At 34.9% G+C, this 21,722-nt stretch overlaps 1 protein-coding gene across 3 annotated transcripts in view; it reads left to right on the top strand.

The window, feature by feature from the left end:
• Positions 1-21,722, top strand: part of A1CF (APOBEC1 complementation factor) — a 98,218-nt gene that overhangs the window by 32,821 nt on the left and 43,675 nt on the right. For all 3 annotated transcript variants that reach the window (XM_049764614.1, XM_049764612.1, XM_049764613.1), the window contains exons 3-5: positions 5,800-5,934; positions 8,078-8,208; positions 14,574-14,812. In XM_049764614.1, the coding sequence (XP_049620571.1) occupies positions 5,800-5,934; positions 8,078-8,208; positions 14,574-14,812 (505 nt within the window). The remainder of the gene's footprint in view (positions 1-5,799; positions 5,935-8,077; positions 8,209-14,573; positions 14,813-21,722) is intronic.

Here is a 21,722-nt window from a genome sequence, read left to right on the forward strand (position 1 = left end):
AAAAAGAATCATCATGAAATGATTACAGATTTGGAATATAAAATTTCAAAAGGGCCTGGAGAGATAGCACAGCGGCGTTTGCCTTGCAAGCAGCCGATCCAGGACCAAAGGTGGTTGATTCGAATCCCGGTGTCCCATATGGTCTCCCGTGCCTGCCAGGAGTTATTTCTGAGCAGACAGCCAGGAGTAACCCCTGAGCACTGCCGGGTGTGGCCCAAAAACCAAAAATAAATAAATAAATAAATAAAATGTCAAAAGAGCCAGTGCTGGAGTGATAATACAGAGGATAAGGTGTTTGCCTTCTACACAGACAACCTAGGGTCAGTCCGCAGCATCTCCTATGGTCCTTTGAGCACTGCTATGAGTAATTTCTGAATGCAGAGCCAAGAGTAATCCCTGAGTACCACCAGGTGTGGCCCCAAATACAAATAAAATCAAAAATTTCAAAGAACCATTAAACAATCAAAATTACACAGAAATTAGACTGAATAAAAGTTTATTAACTAATGCTCTTATGGCGTTAGCTCCTATTGGCATAATTTACAGGATACAACATAATAGTTGGTTTCTACAATTGATGAAGTTGAACAAAAAAGCAAGCATAATATATAACATACAGAACTATGAGACATTTAAACATGAAAAATCATAATGATTTGAGTTGTCTTGAAGTTAACCAGAACATAAAAATCATAGACCCTTATTCTATGACAAATTAAACCAGTATAACTCTAGAAAAATTACATACTGTCTATTCATATACCTCATCTGTAAAAAATAAGCTAATTGGGAAATATAAAAGTCAAAAAAATATATCTGAAAACATGCTCATTTTTGTCTTTACTTATTGTTTAAACACATTCTGTTCTTTGAATCTTTATATAATAAAAATGATGGTATAATCCTCTTACTCTTTGTTTTCAAGGTTTGTTGATATTAATGAATGATTACAATAATGTAAAAACACAGAAGCACACAGCACTGTGCTTTTCAGATACTATTTAGGCTGTTTGGTGGTTATTTTTGGGAGGGGTATTGTCGTTGCTACATTTATATGCAAGTCACTGAAGTTAATTCTAGATGAGTAAGGACAGAACTAGTTTTTTAAAAAGATATTAGCATACTGAGACTTTATTTGGACAACCACATCTAAAAGTAAACTGTTATACATGTATTACAAAAACACATTATAAAAATCAAACAATAAAGTATACCTATCATCATAGCATTCTCAACACTAAAGTTAACAATATTAATATTTCTGCACTAGTATTGATACATTTTATTATAACCATGACTGCCCCAGGTATACAGAAAATTATAATTACAACTATCTGGCATTATCGTTAACTTCTACACGAATACACAGGTTTTGTTCTGGATTATATATCTATGGAGTGGACTGTAGTCCACAGTCTTCACAGTAATTCATATTGCCTCAAATGTTTTGTTGAGGCTTGCATAGTTTTACCCAAAGTCAAGATTGTATAAATAATAGCTTAAAGTATATATGGTTCCATCATGAGCTGCTTAAAATATTTATCATAAAATTCAAATGTTCTTTATAAATAACCAACTAGGTAGGTTTAATATACAATGTTGAAATTAAAATCATTAGAATTATAATTGAGTCTTCAAATTTTAATTTACTAAACTGAATATTTTTACTATTTATATGTGACTAGAGAGATTAGTAAATAAATCCCAAGTCTTCCTTTAGAGGAAAAAAAACAGTAAGTTCACAGAGTTTAATTTTCCCTAATGGGAAACAAAAACCTATATTCTTTATCGCTGAACTATTAATTTATTTATACTGCTTGAAGGAGAACACAAGATGGCCATGAGCCAAGAGGAGAAGGAGCAGTTATTACTGTGTTTTATCTATTTTAAACTCCTCAACTATAAAAAACATGCCTAAAATATCAGCAATCCGGTTCCCAATTGTCCTGAATAATGGACAGCTATTCTAATCCCATGACAAATACCCAATGCCTGTCTTAAATTGGCCTGAACCTCCACCACTACATTCCAAGTCCATTGTGTGGTTCATAGAGCAAATTATCTCCACTATGTGAACTTTGTAGCATCTCTAAACCAAAGAACTCTTTGTGATCGAAACACTTCTTAGAGATTTTTTAAGAGTTTATAGCAAATCACCAAAAGGAAAAAGACTTCCTTGCACAATCATTTTAGCTCACAACATCTGAAGTTTCCTATACACATGATATACACAAAATAGTCTCTTGAAAATTCAGCAAATTTATCAAAAAAAAATGAATGCTAAAGAGAACATTTTAATGATTGCCTATTTTCAAACTATCAGACAACGTTTGTTAAAGCATGATAAAGCCACTATATTGCTATGGGATGACGCTTGGATTTCCTCAAACTGAAGAGTAAATTTACTAAATCTCATTACATGTAACTAAAGATATTCCAATAGTCCATTGAATCAAATATCTGTAGATATTTAAGATGTGCAAAAATGGTGTCAGACAGATCTTTATTAACCAAACGGATGCACTTTACCAAAAGTCAGACTATAGTTTAGCAATATAAATAGACCACTTTGTTAACAGTAGATATGATATAGATGGGCTGGAGAGTAGCTCAAAGGGTAGAACACATGCTGACATGTAGGGAGTTTGAGGTCAATCTCTGGCATCACAGATCTTTTATCACCACCATGTGTAATCCTGGTAACCCTCAGTAGTGCTTACGGAGGCCTCAAAACAAAACTAAAACAAAATCTAAATGAAATATTTTCTTCCCCAAATCTGTATGATACAATGGTTAGAAATTGTAAATTATAGTAAATGCAATCATTTGAAATTAAATGGCATGGTAATTTTTCTCATGTGTAGTAATTTGAACTCATGCATCTGTAATGTGAGTATCTTTCTATTTAACAAGGCAACAAAATATAAGAACTAAATATCAGGCTATGAAACCAAACTTCCTGCATACAAGTTCAGACCCTGATTCCCAAGAATGTGACCTCAGAAAAGCAGCTCACTAAATAGGGAGAGTAATAGCACTAAACCCAAGATAATGTTTAAGGATTAGGACAAGATTGATCGATCTAGTAGATGCAGAAAAGAAATAAAAAATTTCATATGCCTTGAAAATATAAAAAAAAATTATCCATGTAGGAAAATTCTTACTGGGGCCGGAGAGATAGCATGGAGGTAAGGCATTTGCCTTGCATGCAGAAGGACGGTGGTTCGATTCCTGGCATCCCATATGGTCCCCGGTGCCTGCCAAGGGTGATTTCTGAGCATAGAGCGAGGTGTGACCCAAAGAAACAAAAAAAAAAAAAAGAAAAAAGAAAAAGAAAAAGAAAATTCTTACTAACATGTGTGGGGGTTAATGCTGGGGTTCACTGGTTGGCTGGTTTCCCAGGGATTGAAGGCTGCCACCTACAGCTTGCTTTTAGCTGCCAGCAGTTCATGCATAGTATTTGCAATATTCGTGTTCTGACTCTCCTGGAATGGACAGGTTTGCAGTAAGAAATGGTGCACAAGAAACCAGACTCATGGGGAAAAGTGCCTTTCAGCCAGGGGATGTTGAGCAGTCTTTTGGATGCTACTGAGATTGCTAGACTTCTAGCTCTCTGCTGCTTTCCCTGCCACTTTTATTAGCCAATGTTGAACATAAATCAGCCAAGGCTCAGGGTTGTCCTAACTAAGGGAACTTGTGCCAATTAACTCAGAAGAAGTGAAAGTAAAAAGTGATTTTACAGGTTATGGCAACAGCATGTAATTCATTCCTAAGTGTTTTTCTACAGTACTTTGCATTCCTCAGATTTCTCAGTGATATTCTTTTGTTACTGAATAATCCCAAAGAATATATAAAGAGAGAAAAATACAAAGAAATTTGAGACATTTAAATATTTAGTATGATTTTAACTACCTACATGTATGAAGCAAAATTTATCACAGCCAGAATAATATCTATTTAGCAATATGATATAAATCATTATGAATAAAAAAGCAATTCCAGCACTGACATTTAAGAATTGTGATCCAAAAATATCTCTGTGCTAATACCTACAGTATTTGAGAAGATTAGTCAATGATTGCAAAGATTTGCAGTGAATTTAGAGTCTGCTTTACTTTAAGTTTAAAATTATTGCTTAAAACAATGCCTTTAAACAACAAAAATTGGTCTGCTCAAAATATACCTATAAATTATCTGGAGTGACAGAAGATAATTTTTTTACAGTAGTTACTTCTATGTTTGAATAGGTTGATATGCCTGATTGATACAGGGTGAAATTTCTAGCTTCAACTTACACCTTACATGTTTTGAACCATCTGTAACATTTCAAAGCTTAAATCTTATAAAAGTATCAATACCACAGTCAGTAATAAATTCTGCTATTCACTTATATTTTTCTTTCTCCAAAAATCACAAAAAAGTATAAAGACAATCTGCTTAACCTATGCATAAGAGGCAAGCTAATTTACCTTTCCAAGTAAATTATCTATTTCTATCACTTTAGGAGCTCTAAAGTTATTTTTCGGTCTTTAACTTCAAGAAAAATAGCCCACAAGCATTATGCTACACCTTTCACCTTTCAACAAAAAACTTTACCAGATTTGTTTCCCCCAAAAAGGGAAAAATTTAATGTAGTTCTACTTAGACTGAGAAATAGCAGTTTACTAACAACCACCCAATATTATTTAAATCTGATACTATTATACAATACCTCTTGTCAATTTTAGATATCATTATCTTTTTTTGCTTTTTTGGGAGACCACACCCTGTGTCACTCAGGGGTTACTCCTGGCTATGCGTTCAGAAATCATTCCTAGCTTGGGGGACCATACAGGATGCTGGGGATTGAATCAAGGTTCGTCCTGAATCGGCCACATGCAAGGCAAAAGTTTTACCGCTGTGCTATTGTGCCAGGCTCAGATATGAATTTAAATCCCTCCTCATATAAACCCCATATGAGCCAGCCCATGCCTAAATATGTTAATCTTTGGGGATAGAGAGACAGCACAGCAGTAGAGCATTTGCCTTGTATTCAGCCGATCCAGGATGGATGGTAGTTCAATTCCTGGCATCCCATATAATTCCCCGAGCCTGCCAGGAGCGATTTCTGAGTGCAGAGCCAGGAGTAACCCCTGAGCGCTGCCAAGTGTGACCCCAAAACAAAAAAATATGTTAATCTTCATAATGTTTCTATTAATGGACTAATTTTATCTTGCTTGGAATATGAAGCTACTAAACTAGGGAGGCAAGAAAATAATAACTATTGAATAGTCACTATTTTCAAGAGATATGTCATGCATATTGGATGCATTATCTTTTTAATCAAAAATATGATGTTATCCCCTGTTGTATAAAACTGAGATTCTGAGAAGCTAATTATGTTCCCCAAAACCACTGAGTTATGAAGAGACAGTCTCTAGTATCAGAATTCTTATGACCATATTATGCAGCCTCCACTGCAAATCAGAGACCTACATTCAAATTATGGTAAGGTTCTCTATCATCAAGCTTTGATAAATTTGAATAGGTTACAGAAAATACAACCATCCTTTATGGTTTCCCAATATTTAACATAATTTAACAGTACTTAAGTTGAACAAATTGCTGAAACAAGACATGTCATTAAAATCCACAAAAAAAAAAAAACACTTTGAATTTTACCCTCTTTTTAGTCTACTACTATAACTTGTCAGTGATAAATATGGTCTTTCTTTGTTGCAAAATGACTCAATAATAGTCAAGAAACTCAGACTAATATTGTTTTCTTTTCTTTCTCATACACTTTGCCTTCATTTTCAGGAAAATGGACAAAGAAAATATGGTGGCCCTCCACCGGGTTGGGATGCTGCACCCCCAGAAAGGGGCTGTGAAATTTTTATTGGAAAACTTCCCCGAGATCTTTTTGAAGACGAACTTATACCATTATGTGAAAAAGTGAGTGCAAACGTAATATATTTTTTTTCCAAAGAAAATATACTAGTCTCTTCATTTTGCTTTCAGTTTAACTTTTCATTGTCAGCAACAATTTCTCTTCCAATTACCATTCTGCCATCACATGCAAAATTACAAGTTATTAGCAACTTCACTATTGCCAATGGTCCTTTTATTATCATTTTCCTTTCCAGAGCTTTGTCCTATAACTGACTTCTTGAACTACCATCACGACTTTATCTTCATTCCTAATCAACACTGGAAAGGCCATCTCACTGTAAATTCACTATTAATCTAAAAAATAACCCCGACAATTAAAAAGCATTAACATATCCTTTCATTCTACATCAGAATCAACTGTGTATGTAACTCAACTTTATATTTAGAACTTCTACCTTTCCATATGCAATACCACTGATTTTCCATATGCAAGGCACATATATTGAGAAATCAATCTCCTAAAAGTCTTATATTCTGTACCTGAACAAAAAAAAATCAAGGAAAAAAAATAAAACCATTAATGAAAAATGTCTGAACTCTTCCCTAATGAGTACCACAATAGCCATCCATCACAGAAAATCATGAGGTGAAGTGAATGCAACTATAGCCAGGTATTACCTATCTCTGAGATAATTCTCGACACTTAATAGTGTCTCTTCCACCTACCAGCCACATTGGCGATTCTTTGCTTAGGGAAGTCAGCAATAAGAAAATTGCTAATTCTGGATGGCAATAAAACTTCTTAAGTAGCAAGAAAAACAGTAGTAAAAGGATAGCCAAGTTACCTTTAAGCAATAGAGTGAAAAACTAGCAGAGATCCCAGCTCATCAGGTGAAACACCTCTTCTACAGTCACCTCTGTGTCAGGGAGGGGCTGACATAAACAAAGGTATACAGATAAGCAGTTTAGCAAAGTTCCTAGATGAGATGTTCTTGCTTTTGTTTCAAAAACCAGAGTTGTAGGGCATTTGGCTTGGTCGCAGCAGACCTCGATGGTCCCGAGTTGAGCATCCCATAAGGTTCCCTGAGCCTGCCAGGAGCGATTTCTGAGTGCAGAGTTAGAACTAACCCCTGAGTGCTGCTGGGTATTGCCCCAAAACCTAAACTCCCTAAAAAGGAATGTTTTAACAGAACAAATGACCTTTTATAGAGAGGTTTATATATAATATATTTATATTATGTATTTATATAAGTATATATTTATAAATAAAGTACAACTAAGTAAAGATAAAACTATGGTGATTATAGGGGCCACTGGAGGTAAGGAGAAATAGAAAGTAAGAATAAATTTATCAAGAAATCAAACTAGGGGCCGGAGGGATAGCATGGAGGTAGGGTGTTTGCCTTTCATGCAGAAGGAGGGTGGTTCAAATCCTGGCATCCCATATGGTCCCCCGAGCCTGCCAGGAGCAATTTCTGACATAGAGCCAGGAGTAACCATTGAGCGCTGCAGGTGTGACCTAAAAACCAAAAAAAAAAAGAAAAAAAATCTAACTAATGACAAACTTGTTTTCAGTTTTCTAATATATTGTATAAAACCACTATATATAAACATAGAATTTGTATATATATTTATACTTTTATAGATATGCAATATATAAATGATTATTTGTAAATAAATATATGAACATTTGTATAAACCACTATATATAAATATATACTTATATAAATATAAATATATTATATATAAACCTCTCTATAAAAGGTTATTTGTTCTGTCAAAACATTCCTTTTTGGGGGGTTTAGGTTTTGGGGCAATACGCAGCAGCACTCAGGGGTTAGTCCTAACTCTGCACTCAGAAATCTCCTGGCAGGCTCAGAAAACCTTATGGGACGCTGAACTCAGGACCATCGAGGTCTGCTGCGACTAACTCAAATGCCCTACAACCGTGCTGTCACTCCAGCCCTTGTCAAAACATATTCTATTAACTCAGATTTAAAGCCACTTATACATTGCCACATTTTTTAAATTTAATTTGACTTTGCCATTGAGTCAAATAATAGATCTGACCCCGGAGTGAAAATATGACAACAATTCCATATGGGAAATAAATACCAAATATGGCAATATAGACTTCAATAAATATTTGTGTCGATTCATTTGGTAAATTAATGTATAAATATTTTTTCTTTTTTATTACTTATAGATTGGTAAAATTTATGAAATGAGAATGATGATGGATTTCAATGGCAATAATAGAGGATATGCATTTGTGACATTTTCAAATAAACAGGAAGCCAAGAATGCAATCAAGCAACTTAATAATTATGAAATTAGGTAAGATCCACCTCTTCTAGACTGAATTAATTAGGAATGTTGATTCTTTGCATATTTTACATAACTTTGTTTAGCGTCTTATACAATACTGGCTTTATGCAATTATTTTGTTAATAAGTTTCACTGATCAAAACTTTTTACTGCTTATTTGGCTGATATTTTACATATTGTGTCATTAGATAAAAATGATAGACTAGATGCAGTTGCATTTTCAGAAAGTTAGGGATATCATGACACACTTTTCTATCCTCAGTTTGAATAAGTGGATATATACTATTATCCAAAAAGGAAACTAGGTAATAGAATAGTTACATGAGGAGATGGGCCACTTCTGGGGTATTAGAAAATCAGTATTTACTATCCAGAAAATATTGATCTAAGACTTATTTGAAAAAAAAATCAGTCATGAATGTCAACCCTAGAAAAAATTATTACAGAGAAAAGAGAGAATAAAACAAGTTTCATCTCAACATTTAAAACTCTTGATTTAGGAGAAAAAAATGATAAAAATTAAATTGATATAACTAGAATGAAGTAAAGAGGATTGAAATTCCTTATAATCCACAATTAAAATTTTAGATTTTTGTGCTAATAAAAAAGAGAATTCATAGAAGGTCTATAATTATATCCATACTTTTAAAAATATTACTTTTAAAACCATGGTTGTTGGGTGAAGAACTATAATAGAATAAGAATGGGCAAAGCAGAGCCTGCTAGAAGGCTGATGCTGCCAGACTCTAGATCAAAGAAGGGAATCACTTTTTCTGCCAAGGTCATTTGAATATTTATCACATTATTTTCAGGCCATACAACATGCAGATAGGCCACAGGCAGCTGATGAGAAGCCTATGTTTCTGTCCCATCTTGTACCACACCATAAGGCTGCAGGCCTGATGTTTCCCTACACCTTCATGGTTTACATGAAGACAAGAGATGGTTGTGGTTGTATAGGGGTTAATGGTGAATACGGTGAAAAGAATCAAATTTGGGATATATTTAGGAATTTGAATAGACAAGATAGACTAAATACTGGCTTTAAGAAGGTATGTATATTTAAAATTCAGAGAAAACCTAGGTTCTTGGTCCAAATTCCTATGGATGTGGTAGTGGCATTGAGATGTTAAAGACAGAGAGTATCAAGGAATACAAAGAATTCTATCAGGAAAATTTATATATTAAGATGGATATTGCATAAGGAAGACAAGATAATGAAGACATGAGTGAATTGTATTGGTGTCAGGAAGAGGTCATGATTAAAATATGAAGTTTTGAGTCAGTTAAATAGATATAATATTTAAAACCATGGAACCAGCAAAAGGTTTTGGGACTTAATTGACCCTTCTATAATGAGTAACTGCTTTTTTTAAAATGGAATTTGGACTAACTTTATGAAATTATCTGAATTTTAAAATCTTCTGCTTAGAGAGAGAACTTGTTTTTTTGTTTGTTTTTGAGTTTCACCCGGCAGTGCTCAGGGGTTACTCCTGGCTACATGCTGAGAAATTGCTCCTGGCAAGCACGGGGGACCATATGGGATGCCAGGATTCAAACCACCGTTCTTCTGCATGAAAGGCAAGCGCCTTACCACCATGCTATCTCTCTGGCCCAGAGAGAGAACTTTTATAGGTTCTTTAATTCTTTTTTTTTCCTTCTTTTTTCTTACCCTCCATTTTTATTAGGCCCTTTAATTTACAATGCTATTACTAATAGAGCTTTAAGTATACAAGATTCCAATTCCAATCCACCACCGATGTCAACATCAGTCCACCAAAAACCCATGTCCCTTCCCATCACTTCCCATCATCTACCCACTCCTAAGCAAACTCATATAAAAAATTAAATTCTTATATTTTGGATCATATGCTTATGACATGTCTTGATGTGTACAGTTTCTTTACCTCATAGAATAGATTATTTTTAATGGAGTCCCTATTTCACCTGTTAGAATGCTAGTTAAGCATTACAAATTCTTGAGGTTAGAGAGAATTCACTTGAGAGTCACCAAGTAATAGAAATGTTCTTCTCCTCAATATCTTTTCTGTAATGCTGATACAATTATACTTTATACTTTTAATTGTGAGGATACCAGAGACTTTTAAAAATATATCTCAAGTTTTAGAATGCACTAGCAAGTCAATAACAAATGATAAAACTCATACAATAGCTTATGTTAGAAAAACTCAAATGAGTCTTTTATGGTTACTTTCCTTTAAATTATAAAATAGGAATATATCTTTTATTTGATGACTACATAATGAGTTTTCTCTTTATGTGTAATTCCCAGATAAATTTATTAACCTTATAATTCTATAAATCACTAAATTCCTGAATCATTTACCTTAATCCCAAAAGATAAATTAAATTTTTCAGTAATTAGTGGTCCATTTTAACAGTTCCAAGGCTGTATTCTGGAACAGAAACTTGGAATAAATATAAAGGAGACTTCCCTGCCCTTTCACACAAGCCTCCTTGGGCCCCAAAGAGCCCAGCCCAGTCTGGTAAATGGAGGATCTTTAACACATTAGAATAAGATCTGAGATTTGACACAAGTTCATCTGAACAAATTATATAATATTTTTCATCTATTTTATTACTAGGTCCTGATCACACAGAGATATTCTGAAAATCCATCAGATAAAATAATAAATACTCAGGTACTTTGGAAAGGGCCTCACAAATCTATATTTTAATCAAGCTTTGTAATGTCAAATTATATAGTATTCAGGTTTAGAAATTTCTCCATTCCTTGATATTTTGTAAACATTATTTAAAGCAAGTGCTTGGGCTGGAGAGATAAGACAATGAATAAGGCACTTTCTTTGCAAAGGCTGACCTAGGTTTGATCCCAAGCACTGCATATGGTCCCCCAAGCCCACTGAAAAGGAAAACCACTGGGTGTGGGTCTTCCTTTCAAAAAGAGTCAGGATTATACCAAAAATAACTTCTAATTGAAATAGATATAGAATTCGATACATAAAGAATCAGACTTTGCTGCATTGAATTTCCAAATGTATTGTTATCACAAAACCTGTTAACACCTTTATAACAGATATGTATTTTCTGAATATGAATGCAATCTATCACAATCACTGATAAATAACAGTAGCCCTCTCTGAATTTCAGTATTTTCATTTATAAAAATAGAAATAATGATATATACCATTCCCCTGTAGGTGTTGAGTAAAAAGTAAGATCATCCACTAAAACCTACATGGGAATGGTATATATCATTATTTCTATTTTTATAGATGGCTAAAGGTGATATTGAAGGTAGAAGAGGAGGAGGAGAAGGAGAAATACAAAAGAACTAGACAAAACATTTGAGAAGAGAAGTTGGTGGGCAGAATTTCAGCCATGTTCAGAATGGATATCAAAAGCCTAGTGAAGGCACAAAATTACCTAAGAAGTAGTAGGATATAGGCAAGAACTAAATAGTAGAACAGATAAACAGTAGATAAATAGTATAGAACAGATAAATAGTAGAACCTCAAATCAATCTTATCTCTTTCTAATCTGGTTAAGGTCTGTCCTCACAGAGAGGAAGCCTTTCTTAAAGAAAAAAAAAAATCAACTTCAATTTGCTTTTAGCTGCTCTATTTTTAGGGGATAGATAAGGTTCTCATCCGGAAAAGACCCATGTTTCTCAGTCCATTCTCTCCACATCAAAAATTCACTGAGCATTGTCGAAATGTCTGCTCTGGAGACATTCAAGTTGTGCCCTGAGCTTTTCAGAGGCGGTTCTTTGTCTCCAACTAGTTCTGGGAAAGGTGCCTGACAAACCACACGGATTTTCACAAAAGATACAGACTCTAGGCTCCCCCTGCTGGTAATTTGAAACCTATCCAACCCTCTGGTTAGTGTGTGTGTGTGTGTGTGTGTGTGTGTGTGTGTGTGTGTGTGTGTGTGTGTGTGTGTGTGTGTGTGTGTGTAATTTCTAAATACATTGTAATTGAGGGACTTTAAGCAAATTTCTTGAGCTATCATATCATCCTGTCAACCTTACCATCACCCCATTCTCTTGCAAAGAAAAACTCTCAGCAATGCCTGAAAGACAAAGAAAACCATCACATGTATGATTTGTGATCCTTGGTTCTGTACATTCTCTACTGCATATGAGAATCTAGGCTCTCTGAGGAGCATCGGCCATTAACAAAGCTGTTTTCTGTACTTTTCTTGCAACTGGTTCCAAGAAATTTGAGCTTATTTCCATTCACCTAACTACTTCCTTTCATGGAAAGTTTTCGTTAAGGAACCTGAGTCTTGGGCCCGGAGAGATAGCACAGCTCGTTTGCCTTGCAAGCAGCCGATCCAGGACCAAAGATGGTTGGTTCGAATCCCGGTGTCCCATATGGTCCCCTGTGCCTGCCAGGAGCTATTTCTGAGCAGACAGCCAGGAGTAACCCCTGAGCATTGCCGGGTGTGGCCCAAAAACCAAAAAAAAAAAAAAAAAAAGGAACCCGAGTCTTTAAAAACTGAGATAACATGATTTTCAATGATGCTTAATATTTATGCAATAAGTATGCCATGTTTGCCATGTTACTCTCCACCCTACACCAACTACTACACCAACTCCTCATATACGTCAGCTCTCCCCCAGCTGGCAAACTCATTTCTATTTTAATTTTAAATAACTGTATTGTTACAAAACCATACAGCATAATTCACAACACATGAAAAACAGCAAAAGTCACAAAAATAATTGAAGTTAAATCTTTTCCTCCACTGCCCAGAAAGAATCACTGTTGCTTTTTAACTTCTAGAGTCCCTATTCACATCTGAATCTCTTTCTCACCAATAATACTTAGCTTCTTTAAAACCCAAAAGTATATTGTAAAATGTTTTGTTAAACCAACATATCTATTTTATTTACTGCAGAAAATTTTATGGTACGAGTACCCATTTTCTATGTCCCATGATTCTCAGAGAGATGCACTAATGACTAATGACTACTCTGTGAGACAGTTACAAAAGTTCAGGAGCACTTTGGGATGACTTAGTGGACAAGGATGATAATCCAACTATATTTTATAATGTGGAAATGACCAACTCCAAGGTCAGCATACCTCAGTTCAGCTACATTAAATCTTTACTGTCTAGTTTGCCTATTTCCTGTTAGAGGCCATTTTAAATCATAGAAACCAATATCCTTTCAGAAAATATTACTGCTCTTCTTTATTTCCTTAGATAACTTTTTCAAAAGGAACATTATGTGCTTAAAAGTTATGCATACCTCAAGTAACTTTTGATAGGTTCTGCCAAAAGGCTCCTCAAAAGTTTATTCTATATTCTGCCACTGGTCGCTTGCTTACTGCAACTTGCTTACTGAGTTGTCCAATAGAAGCAACAGGACTTAACTTGAATATGAAGACAGATTTCATCCCTTACAATCTTTGAAGTTTGAAAAAGTGAATAGAAGTCTTACATTTTGCATTCAGAAAATGGAAATATACATATGGGTCCATCTAGTGACTAATTTATGTAGATTAAATAGTATAATATGAACATTCACCATTTTAAGAAACACTTTTTAGCAATCTTGTCAAAATCTTGCAATTTGAGTAGGGAGAACGGAATATTAGAGATTAGAAAGTCAAAAATGCCTTGAGGTCCAAAAGTCCTATCTGGGACTACACTAAGGGAATGAGTGATAAGGATTAACAATAATCTATAACCGCATATCTAGTCTAAAGACATTGTCATAATTTATTGAAATTCAAAGGAATTTTTTAAATAAAAATAACACATGATCTAACTATATTGGTTCTATGTTAAAAATAATGAAATTATTGTGGACTAGGTTAGATTCTGAGAGTTGCCTACAGATCTGAGTTTACCCAGAGGGTTGTGCGGGTGCCTTGAGACATTCTGGAAGACATGGGCACTAGTGTTCACTGTGCTGTTGGAACATTGTAAGCCTGGAACTTTATTATTCACAGTTTTGCAGATCACAATGCCAAAAATAAAAATATATTTTTTGTTTTATTTTGTTTGGGTCTCATATCTGATAATGCTAAGAGCTTACTCCTAATTTTTAATGAGGGGTCACTCCTGGTGGTGCTGAGGGAATCAAATGAATGAATGAAACCAAATAAAACCAGAGTGGGCTGAGTACAAGGCAAGTGCTTTAGCCCCCAGGACTGTATCACTCTCATCCACAATAATTTAATTTTGTTTCACATAGAGGCAAATGGTTAGATCTTCAAAATTCTAAAAAAAATAAACAGCCACAACCTACCCAAGATACTGTACATGCCTTTATCTGCAGATCTTATTTGGTTCTGGGATTTTTTTTTTCAGTCTCTGACCCAATAAAGTTTAATAGGACAAGATTCTCACAAATAAAAGTCCCTATTCTTTTTTTGCAGAAATGGGCGTCTCTTGGGGGTGTGTGCCAGTGTGGACAACTGCCGATTGTTTGTCGGGGGAATTCCCAAAACCAAAAAGAGAGAAGAAATTTTGTCAGAGATGAAGAAAGTCACTGAAGGAGTTGTAGACGTCATCGTGTACCCAAGCGCTGCAGATAAAACAAAAAACCGAGGCTTTGCTTTCGTGGAATATGAGACTCATAGGGCAGCCGCGATGGCACGGAGGAAACTTCTCCCAGGTCAGCATTACCAAGGCGAGTCCCCGCGCCACCTTGTCTGCAACTACCTAGGCTCCTTGTCAAAAAATCAAATATTTGTTCTTTTCTCTTCTCCTTAGCATCAGTTGTTATGATTTCAACTTTATAGTCTCCTTATCCATCCATTAGCTGCTAGTCATTTTCTGAAGGTCCGGACTAGTTCTGAAAAATAGTTACCCTCTGAGTCTAGAAAGCTTATTTTTATTCGGTGTATTCACTCTAAATTTAGAGGGAACTCAAGATACCTGGGCTATGATGATTATTGTGAATCCTTACAATAATTTTCTTAGTCAAATATTGTTATTTTATAAAATATTTTCGAATCAGACTTTTTAAGTTAGTTATATTGCTCCGCATAAATATAGGAATGTCTGTAAATTTTCTATTATCCCAATGGCAATTAGGTGTTATTATGCCTCCCTAGAATCTAATCATTTTAATCTAATTTTATAAACTAAAAAAATAGCTCACCATAGAAAAACAACCTTATTAGGTGATTCAGCCACAGGGCAGATCTCATTTTAGCAACAACCCTCACCTCCATCAAGATTCCTCTTTAAGTCATATCATCTCACTTATCATAACATGTTTGCTAAAACTGATGCAAAGTAAGATGCTCATAGGATTTAAAAAATGATGTATTTTATGATTTGGAAGCAATTTTTTTCCATAAATGTTATTTGGGAGAACTACCAGATTAAAAACCAAACAAGATAATAAAATCATGTCTAGATTATTTTTGTACAGGCTTAAAAATCAAGATAAACAAATCGCAAGTTAAGCCTGTAGAAATTTTCAAAATTAGGAAATGACTTCTGAACTTTGGGAAAATTCTTACAATATTTTCATAATGGTATCATAAAATGAAAACACAAATATAGCTCTAAAATTTGCTGAATCTACTAAAGAGATACATAATTTGAAGTGACACTACTGCCTCTCTACTCAAAAGGTCAGATTATTTGACTCGAGTGCAAGTTTCACTTACATTCCCCATGAAACATACTTAGTTTCTCTGAATATAGCCTTAAATTTTTCTCTCTTCTTCAACTATTGTCTTATTTAACATGAGCAGTTCTGTCACTATTACGCTTTCATGAAGTCAGTTTTCAGTCCATCACTATAATCTAAATACATACACAGATATTCCCATATTCAAACTTTTGATAGGATGATATAATGAATGTCCACTCTATAACTATGCAAAAACATGCATATTAAGTATAAATTCTATGTTGAATTTTGAATTAGGCTTTTCTCAATTTTAGTGTAATAGCCAATAAATTACACAAAATAGCGTGTGATTAGAAAATTGACTTGTGGGGCCGGGAAGGTGGCGCTAGAGATAAGGTGTCTGCCTTGTAAGTGCTACCAAGGAATGGACCGCGGTTCGATCCCCGGCATCCCATATGGTCCCCCCCAAGCCAGGGGCGATTTCTGAGCACATAGCCAGGAGTAACCCCTGAGCGTCAAACGGGTGTGGCCCAAAAACAAAAACAAAAAAAAAAAAAAGAAAATTGACTTGTGTGATATGAATCTGCTTACCTATGGCTGATAAGAGTTTTAGACATGTTTAAGAAGAATGAAAAAAAATATATAGCTCTAGGTATATTAACTATATTAAATTTTATTTTAATTAAATAATCTTTTTTTTACTTAAATTGAGATTTTTCTACCAGTTCTTCTCCCTCTTTAATGTCACAAATTTTCTGCTTACTCCATTGCAAACAATAATACCAAATTTGTATTTCCCAAAACAAAAATTTATATTTCCCAGAATTCTTGAGAATTAGATATCTATCTCCTGATGACCTGAATAATTTTATTTACTCATCAGATTAACAGTATTGTCCAACTCTTTCCTCCAGAGGAGATAGTCTCTGAGCCTGTCATTCCAAGTTTCTTAGTCCATGACTTCATAATTTACAATAGTATTTGCTACCCTTCAAGAAAAAAAAATTACTTTTAAAAAAAAAAATTCTCAATGCCCTTTGCAATTCATTTCTGGATCCTTATGCCTAATATTGTATTTACCTGCCCTTACCAACTCTCTCTTTCTTTTTCTCTCACTCTCTCCTTAATCATAATTAACCATAATCAAACCCCTAATCAACCACTACTTTCTTGAAAAATTTGCTACCATGTTTCTTTTTTTTTTTTTTTAATTTTTTATTTGTAATTATGAGAACAAGGATGCAAAGAAAGAGGACAAGGTAAAGTTACAGTGGAAGGACAATACATAACATAATTCTCAGAAGTCCCCTTGCTGATATCCCAACTTTGAAATTTCATCCAAAGAACATTAAGATTGTAACACACTATAATATTTCTTAACAGCACACAAGGCAATCTAAAGCCATAAAACTTACATAACTCCTTAAACATTACAGGCATAGCATTTTTTTTTACATTTCCATATTCATGCATATTAGCTTAAGTTGACCTCAAATCTTAACTGGGTTCTTTTTAAGGATTAGAGTCAAAGGAGCACAGCAAAAATGGTGTTAGAGTGGCAATTGTTGTTTGCATAGGCCCACCAAAATATGAGGGACATGGAAAGAAATAACCTTGGCCTAAATACAAAAAGACCCGACCCCTGAAGGTTCCTGGCACAAGACCAACTCTAGGCTCCAGGCAAGCTAGATCGTCCAATCCAAGACATTGGCTACCATGTTTCTAATCCACCTTAATAACTTCCATCTTCTGTTAAAAAGTTCATTTGAAAAAGGGGTGTCATAATGAAAAACGGTTCTGAGTTAGAGGATCCCAATTTTTAGGGTCTAGTTAGTAATCCTGAAGATATAATAAACATCCTATCAGTTTATTCTTCCTTTTAAGACAAAAGCATGTTTACCACAGATCAAGTTTCTGTATTTTCTTGAGTCTAACTGACCAAGCAGGGATAAATACCCAAGATTCAGAAATTATCAAGTAGTTTGTGATGCATGCACCTCCAAATCCCAACTTTTCCCTATGAGTTACTCTTTGCCTAGGATCCTGCAACAGGTTGCTTTGCTCTCTTTCATTGTCCCTCTTCACCACTATCTAAGACAGCTTTTCTTACCCAGGATGACTCTTTGAGTTGGCCTCAGCTGAACAAAATAGTGTCCAGTTAGTCTTTATTCAGACTGCTTTATCAACAGACTAACAAGATGAGAAACAACAATAAACTAAACAGCAAGAGCAAATGATTTTATGTCTACCAAGGTCCGAAAGTCAAATCTGTGAGTCATTTTGGACACCCTTCCTATTACTTCACCATGCATTCCACAAGAACAAGAAAACAGCAAAATAGATTTTGGTAATTAGAATCCTCTGCTGAGCCTAAATTTAAAGAATGAGATCTTTAAGAAACATAAAAAACAAGAACCATAAAAGCGTTCCTTCTTAATTGATTCAGACATGGAGACAGAAAATTAATTTCTCAAGAGATACCTGGCTCCTCAGCTACTCTCTCCTCTCTTAATAATAGAAGCTGTCTCTACAAAAATGCATTTTTGTTGAGGTGTTTATGAAAAAGAATTATTGAATTCTTCTGGAAGCCCATCAACACATTTCAATGACACTTGAGGGAAAAGTTCTAACAGTGGATAGCCTGTCCTGAAATCACTTGGAGAGCTTGTTAAAGCAGGATTTCTGAGTCCTCTTGCCTCAGTTCTGATTCTATAGGGCTGATGTGAAGTCAAATAATTGCAGCTATTACAGAATGCTTCTGAAAACCAGATTGAGAACTACTGAGCTAAATCAATGAATGTCTATGATGAGCTGCAAGTATGAATCACCTAAGGAGGTACCTAAACATGATCAATTGAATTGAACCTTCAAAACAGTGAGGGCAAGAAAAATAGGAGAGTGGTTAAGGTGTTTGCCTTCCACATGACCCACCAGGGTTTGCTTGCAAGCATTGCATATGGTTCCCTAAACATATTCCTAAGAAAGAAAGTCAGAAATAAACAAGTACATATGAATATAATGTCAAACACAAACAAACAAACAAAATTGCTCTTCCTTCACTTGATGGAAGGTGTATAAAATTAAAATCAATGAATTTTACTTCTTTGGAGTGTGTAATTTAAAATTATTTTTTAGGTTTTCTAGAGGATGCTATAATGTATACAACCATTGACTTATCTTTAACTAATGATAATAATGGGCATTCAGCTGCAAGGAAGGGCAATCGGAACGACGAAGGAATCATTCAGTATGAAAATATCTCCTGTCATCAACAACATAGAGTATTTTCCTCTAAAGCAAAGATTCTCACACTTTTCTTACTTAAATCATCTCAAGAGCCCTTAGAATTTATAATGTATTTCTGTTATTCCTAAAAATATGGTTGAAAACCAAATCACAATCACAACAATTATCTGAATAATGGCTGAGGATAGGATCCCGGTCTCAGTACGTTTAAGTCTATTTTGGTTATTTCGTTTACTGAAAACCACTGTTCTAAAAGACATAAATTTAGGGGAAAAATTATCCACCAGCTGCTCTTAAAAAGTGCATATTTTAAGGACACTAAAGAAGTAGACCAGAGGAAAAACTGAGAGTTCATTATTGAATCACTGTTTGAAAGTTATAAACTAAGAAAATTAGATGCATCATCTTTTCACTTCAAATCACCACTGATGAATGAGTAAAAATAATTATTATCCTAGTTTTACAAGCAAAAAATAATTGATGGTTAGACTAGTTATGTTTCTTATCTAGAATCATTCATTTAACATATGAACTTTTCTAACTTCAAACCTTTCTAAAGTCATTCTTCAACACTGACTCTTACAGAGATGTTTGTAGAAACAACTGTTTTCTATATTTCACACTTCTGCCCTTTACAGCCTTTGCTGATCTTCAGGTTTATGGATATTTTCCATGGTGCTAGTCTGAGAACAAAAGAAATATTCCAGTAGAGTGATTCTCAGTTTGGTCTTTGGTGAAGATTAACTGAAGTTAATTTTAGAATTTAGAGTTACTTATGTAAGAGTTAGAAAGAAAGGACCAAGAGATGGTAATAAGTTGGTAAGCAGGCAAACGCCAAAAGCTCTTTAGTTATAGTATTGTTGAGCATTAATACTCACAACTGTAGATAGACTTAAAATATCAAGATCAATATCACCAGCCACCAAAATGTTTAAAATGTAACAGTTTAATTTTGTAAGGAGGTAGAAACTGGATGAATTTTGCCATTGATAAAACTTGAGTTTTATGTTTAACCCAACTACAAACATGTTTGTAACATGATGCTTAAGTAAAATAAAAAGAAAAAAATGAAAAAGAAAAGGAAGGAAGGAAGGAAGGAAGGAAGGAAGGAAGGAAGGAAGGAAGGAAGGAAGGAAGGAAGGAAGGAAGGAAGGAAGGAAGGAAGGAAGGAAGGAAGGGCAGGGCAGGAAGGAAGGAAGGGCAGGAAAGGAAGGAAGGAAGGGCAGGAAAGGAAGGAAGGAAGGGCAGGGAAGGAAGGAAGGAATGAAGGAAGGAAGGAAGGAAGGAAGGAAGGAAGGAAGGAAGGAAGGAAGGAAGGAAGGAAGGAAGGAAGGAAGGAAGGAAGGAAGGAGGAAGGAGGGGAAGGAAAGGAATGAAGGAGGAAGGAGGGGAAGGAAAGGAATGAAGGAAGAGAAAGAAAGAAAAGAGGAAGAAGAGAAGGAAAGAAAGAAAGAAAGAAAGAAAGAAGAAAGAAAGAAAGAAAGAAAGAAAGAGAAAGAAAGAAAGAAAGAAAGAAAGAAAGAAAGAAAGAAAGAAAGAAAGAGAAAAAGAAGAAAGAAAAGAAAGAAAGAAAGAAAGAAAGAAAGAAGAAAGAAAGAAAGAAAGAAAGAAAGAAAGAAAGAAAGAAGAAAGAAAGAAAGAAAGAAAGAAAGAAAGAAAGAAAGAAAGAAAGAAAGAAAGAAAGAAAGAAAGAAAGAAAGAAAGAAAGAAAGAAAGAAAGAAAGAAAGAAAGAAAGAAAGAAAGAAAGAAAGAAAGAAAGAAAGAAAGCAGAAAAGAAAAGAAAAGATACAAAGAGATATGGAGCCAAGACTGAAAATGCCGAACTACAGAATCCAGAATTACTGGAAACTGGGGATCAAAGGATAAGGAAAACAACAAAGTTGGCCTAATACAGGGGTCCTCAAACTTTTTAAACAGGGGGCCAGTTCACTGTCCCTCAGACCATTGGAGGGTCTGACTATAGTAAAAACAAAACTTATGAACGAATTCTTATGCACACTGCATATATCTTATTTTGCAATGAAGAAACAAAACAGATACAAATACAATATGTGTCCTGCGGGCCATAGTTTGAGGACCACTGGCCTAATACATAACAAAGAATGGAAATAAAGCAAAATGAATGAAAGGAGAAAGAGAAAAGGAGAGGAGAGGAGGAAATTATTCTCTGATGCTAAACAAGGTAGCCTGCTGGGGCGGCAAAACCCAACCTTTTCAGGATCAGCTAATGTATTAGGATGCATGATTTGGGGGGGCTGGAGAATGTCTATGTCGCAGTAGCTTTCGCCGACTTCCTTTCCAAGATACACTTTAAAAATAATTCCTTCCCAGGTATTATAATTAAACAATGAATTCTTTACCAATACTGAAATTTTGTGGTTTTGTTTTCTCGGGGTTTTTTATTGCTTCTGGAAGATAGTTTATTCTGAAACTAGTGATAAAAATTAAGCAGGATTTAGAAATTGAGTTGACCTTCACTTTCTTCTAATCACTCCAACATTTCTCTGCAATGTATAAGCATGCCCCCGCCGCGCAGGGGTCTCAAACTTGCGGCACTCCATACAACATTTTGTGGCCCTGCCCTAGAGGAATCTTTTTTGTTTTGTTTTGTTATAGTTGTTTGGGTCACACCCCTCAATGTTCAAGGCTTACTACTGACTTTGCACTCAAGGATCACCCCAACTTTGCCTC

Source organism: Suncus etruscus, chromosome 17 (genome assembly GCF_024139225.1).
Source record: "Suncus etruscus isolate mSunEtr1 chromosome 17, mSunEtr1.pri.cur, whole genome shotgun sequence".
In the NCBI taxonomy this organism is placed as follows: domain Eukaryota; kingdom Metazoa; phylum Chordata; class Mammalia; order Eulipotyphla; family Soricidae; genus Suncus; species Suncus etruscus.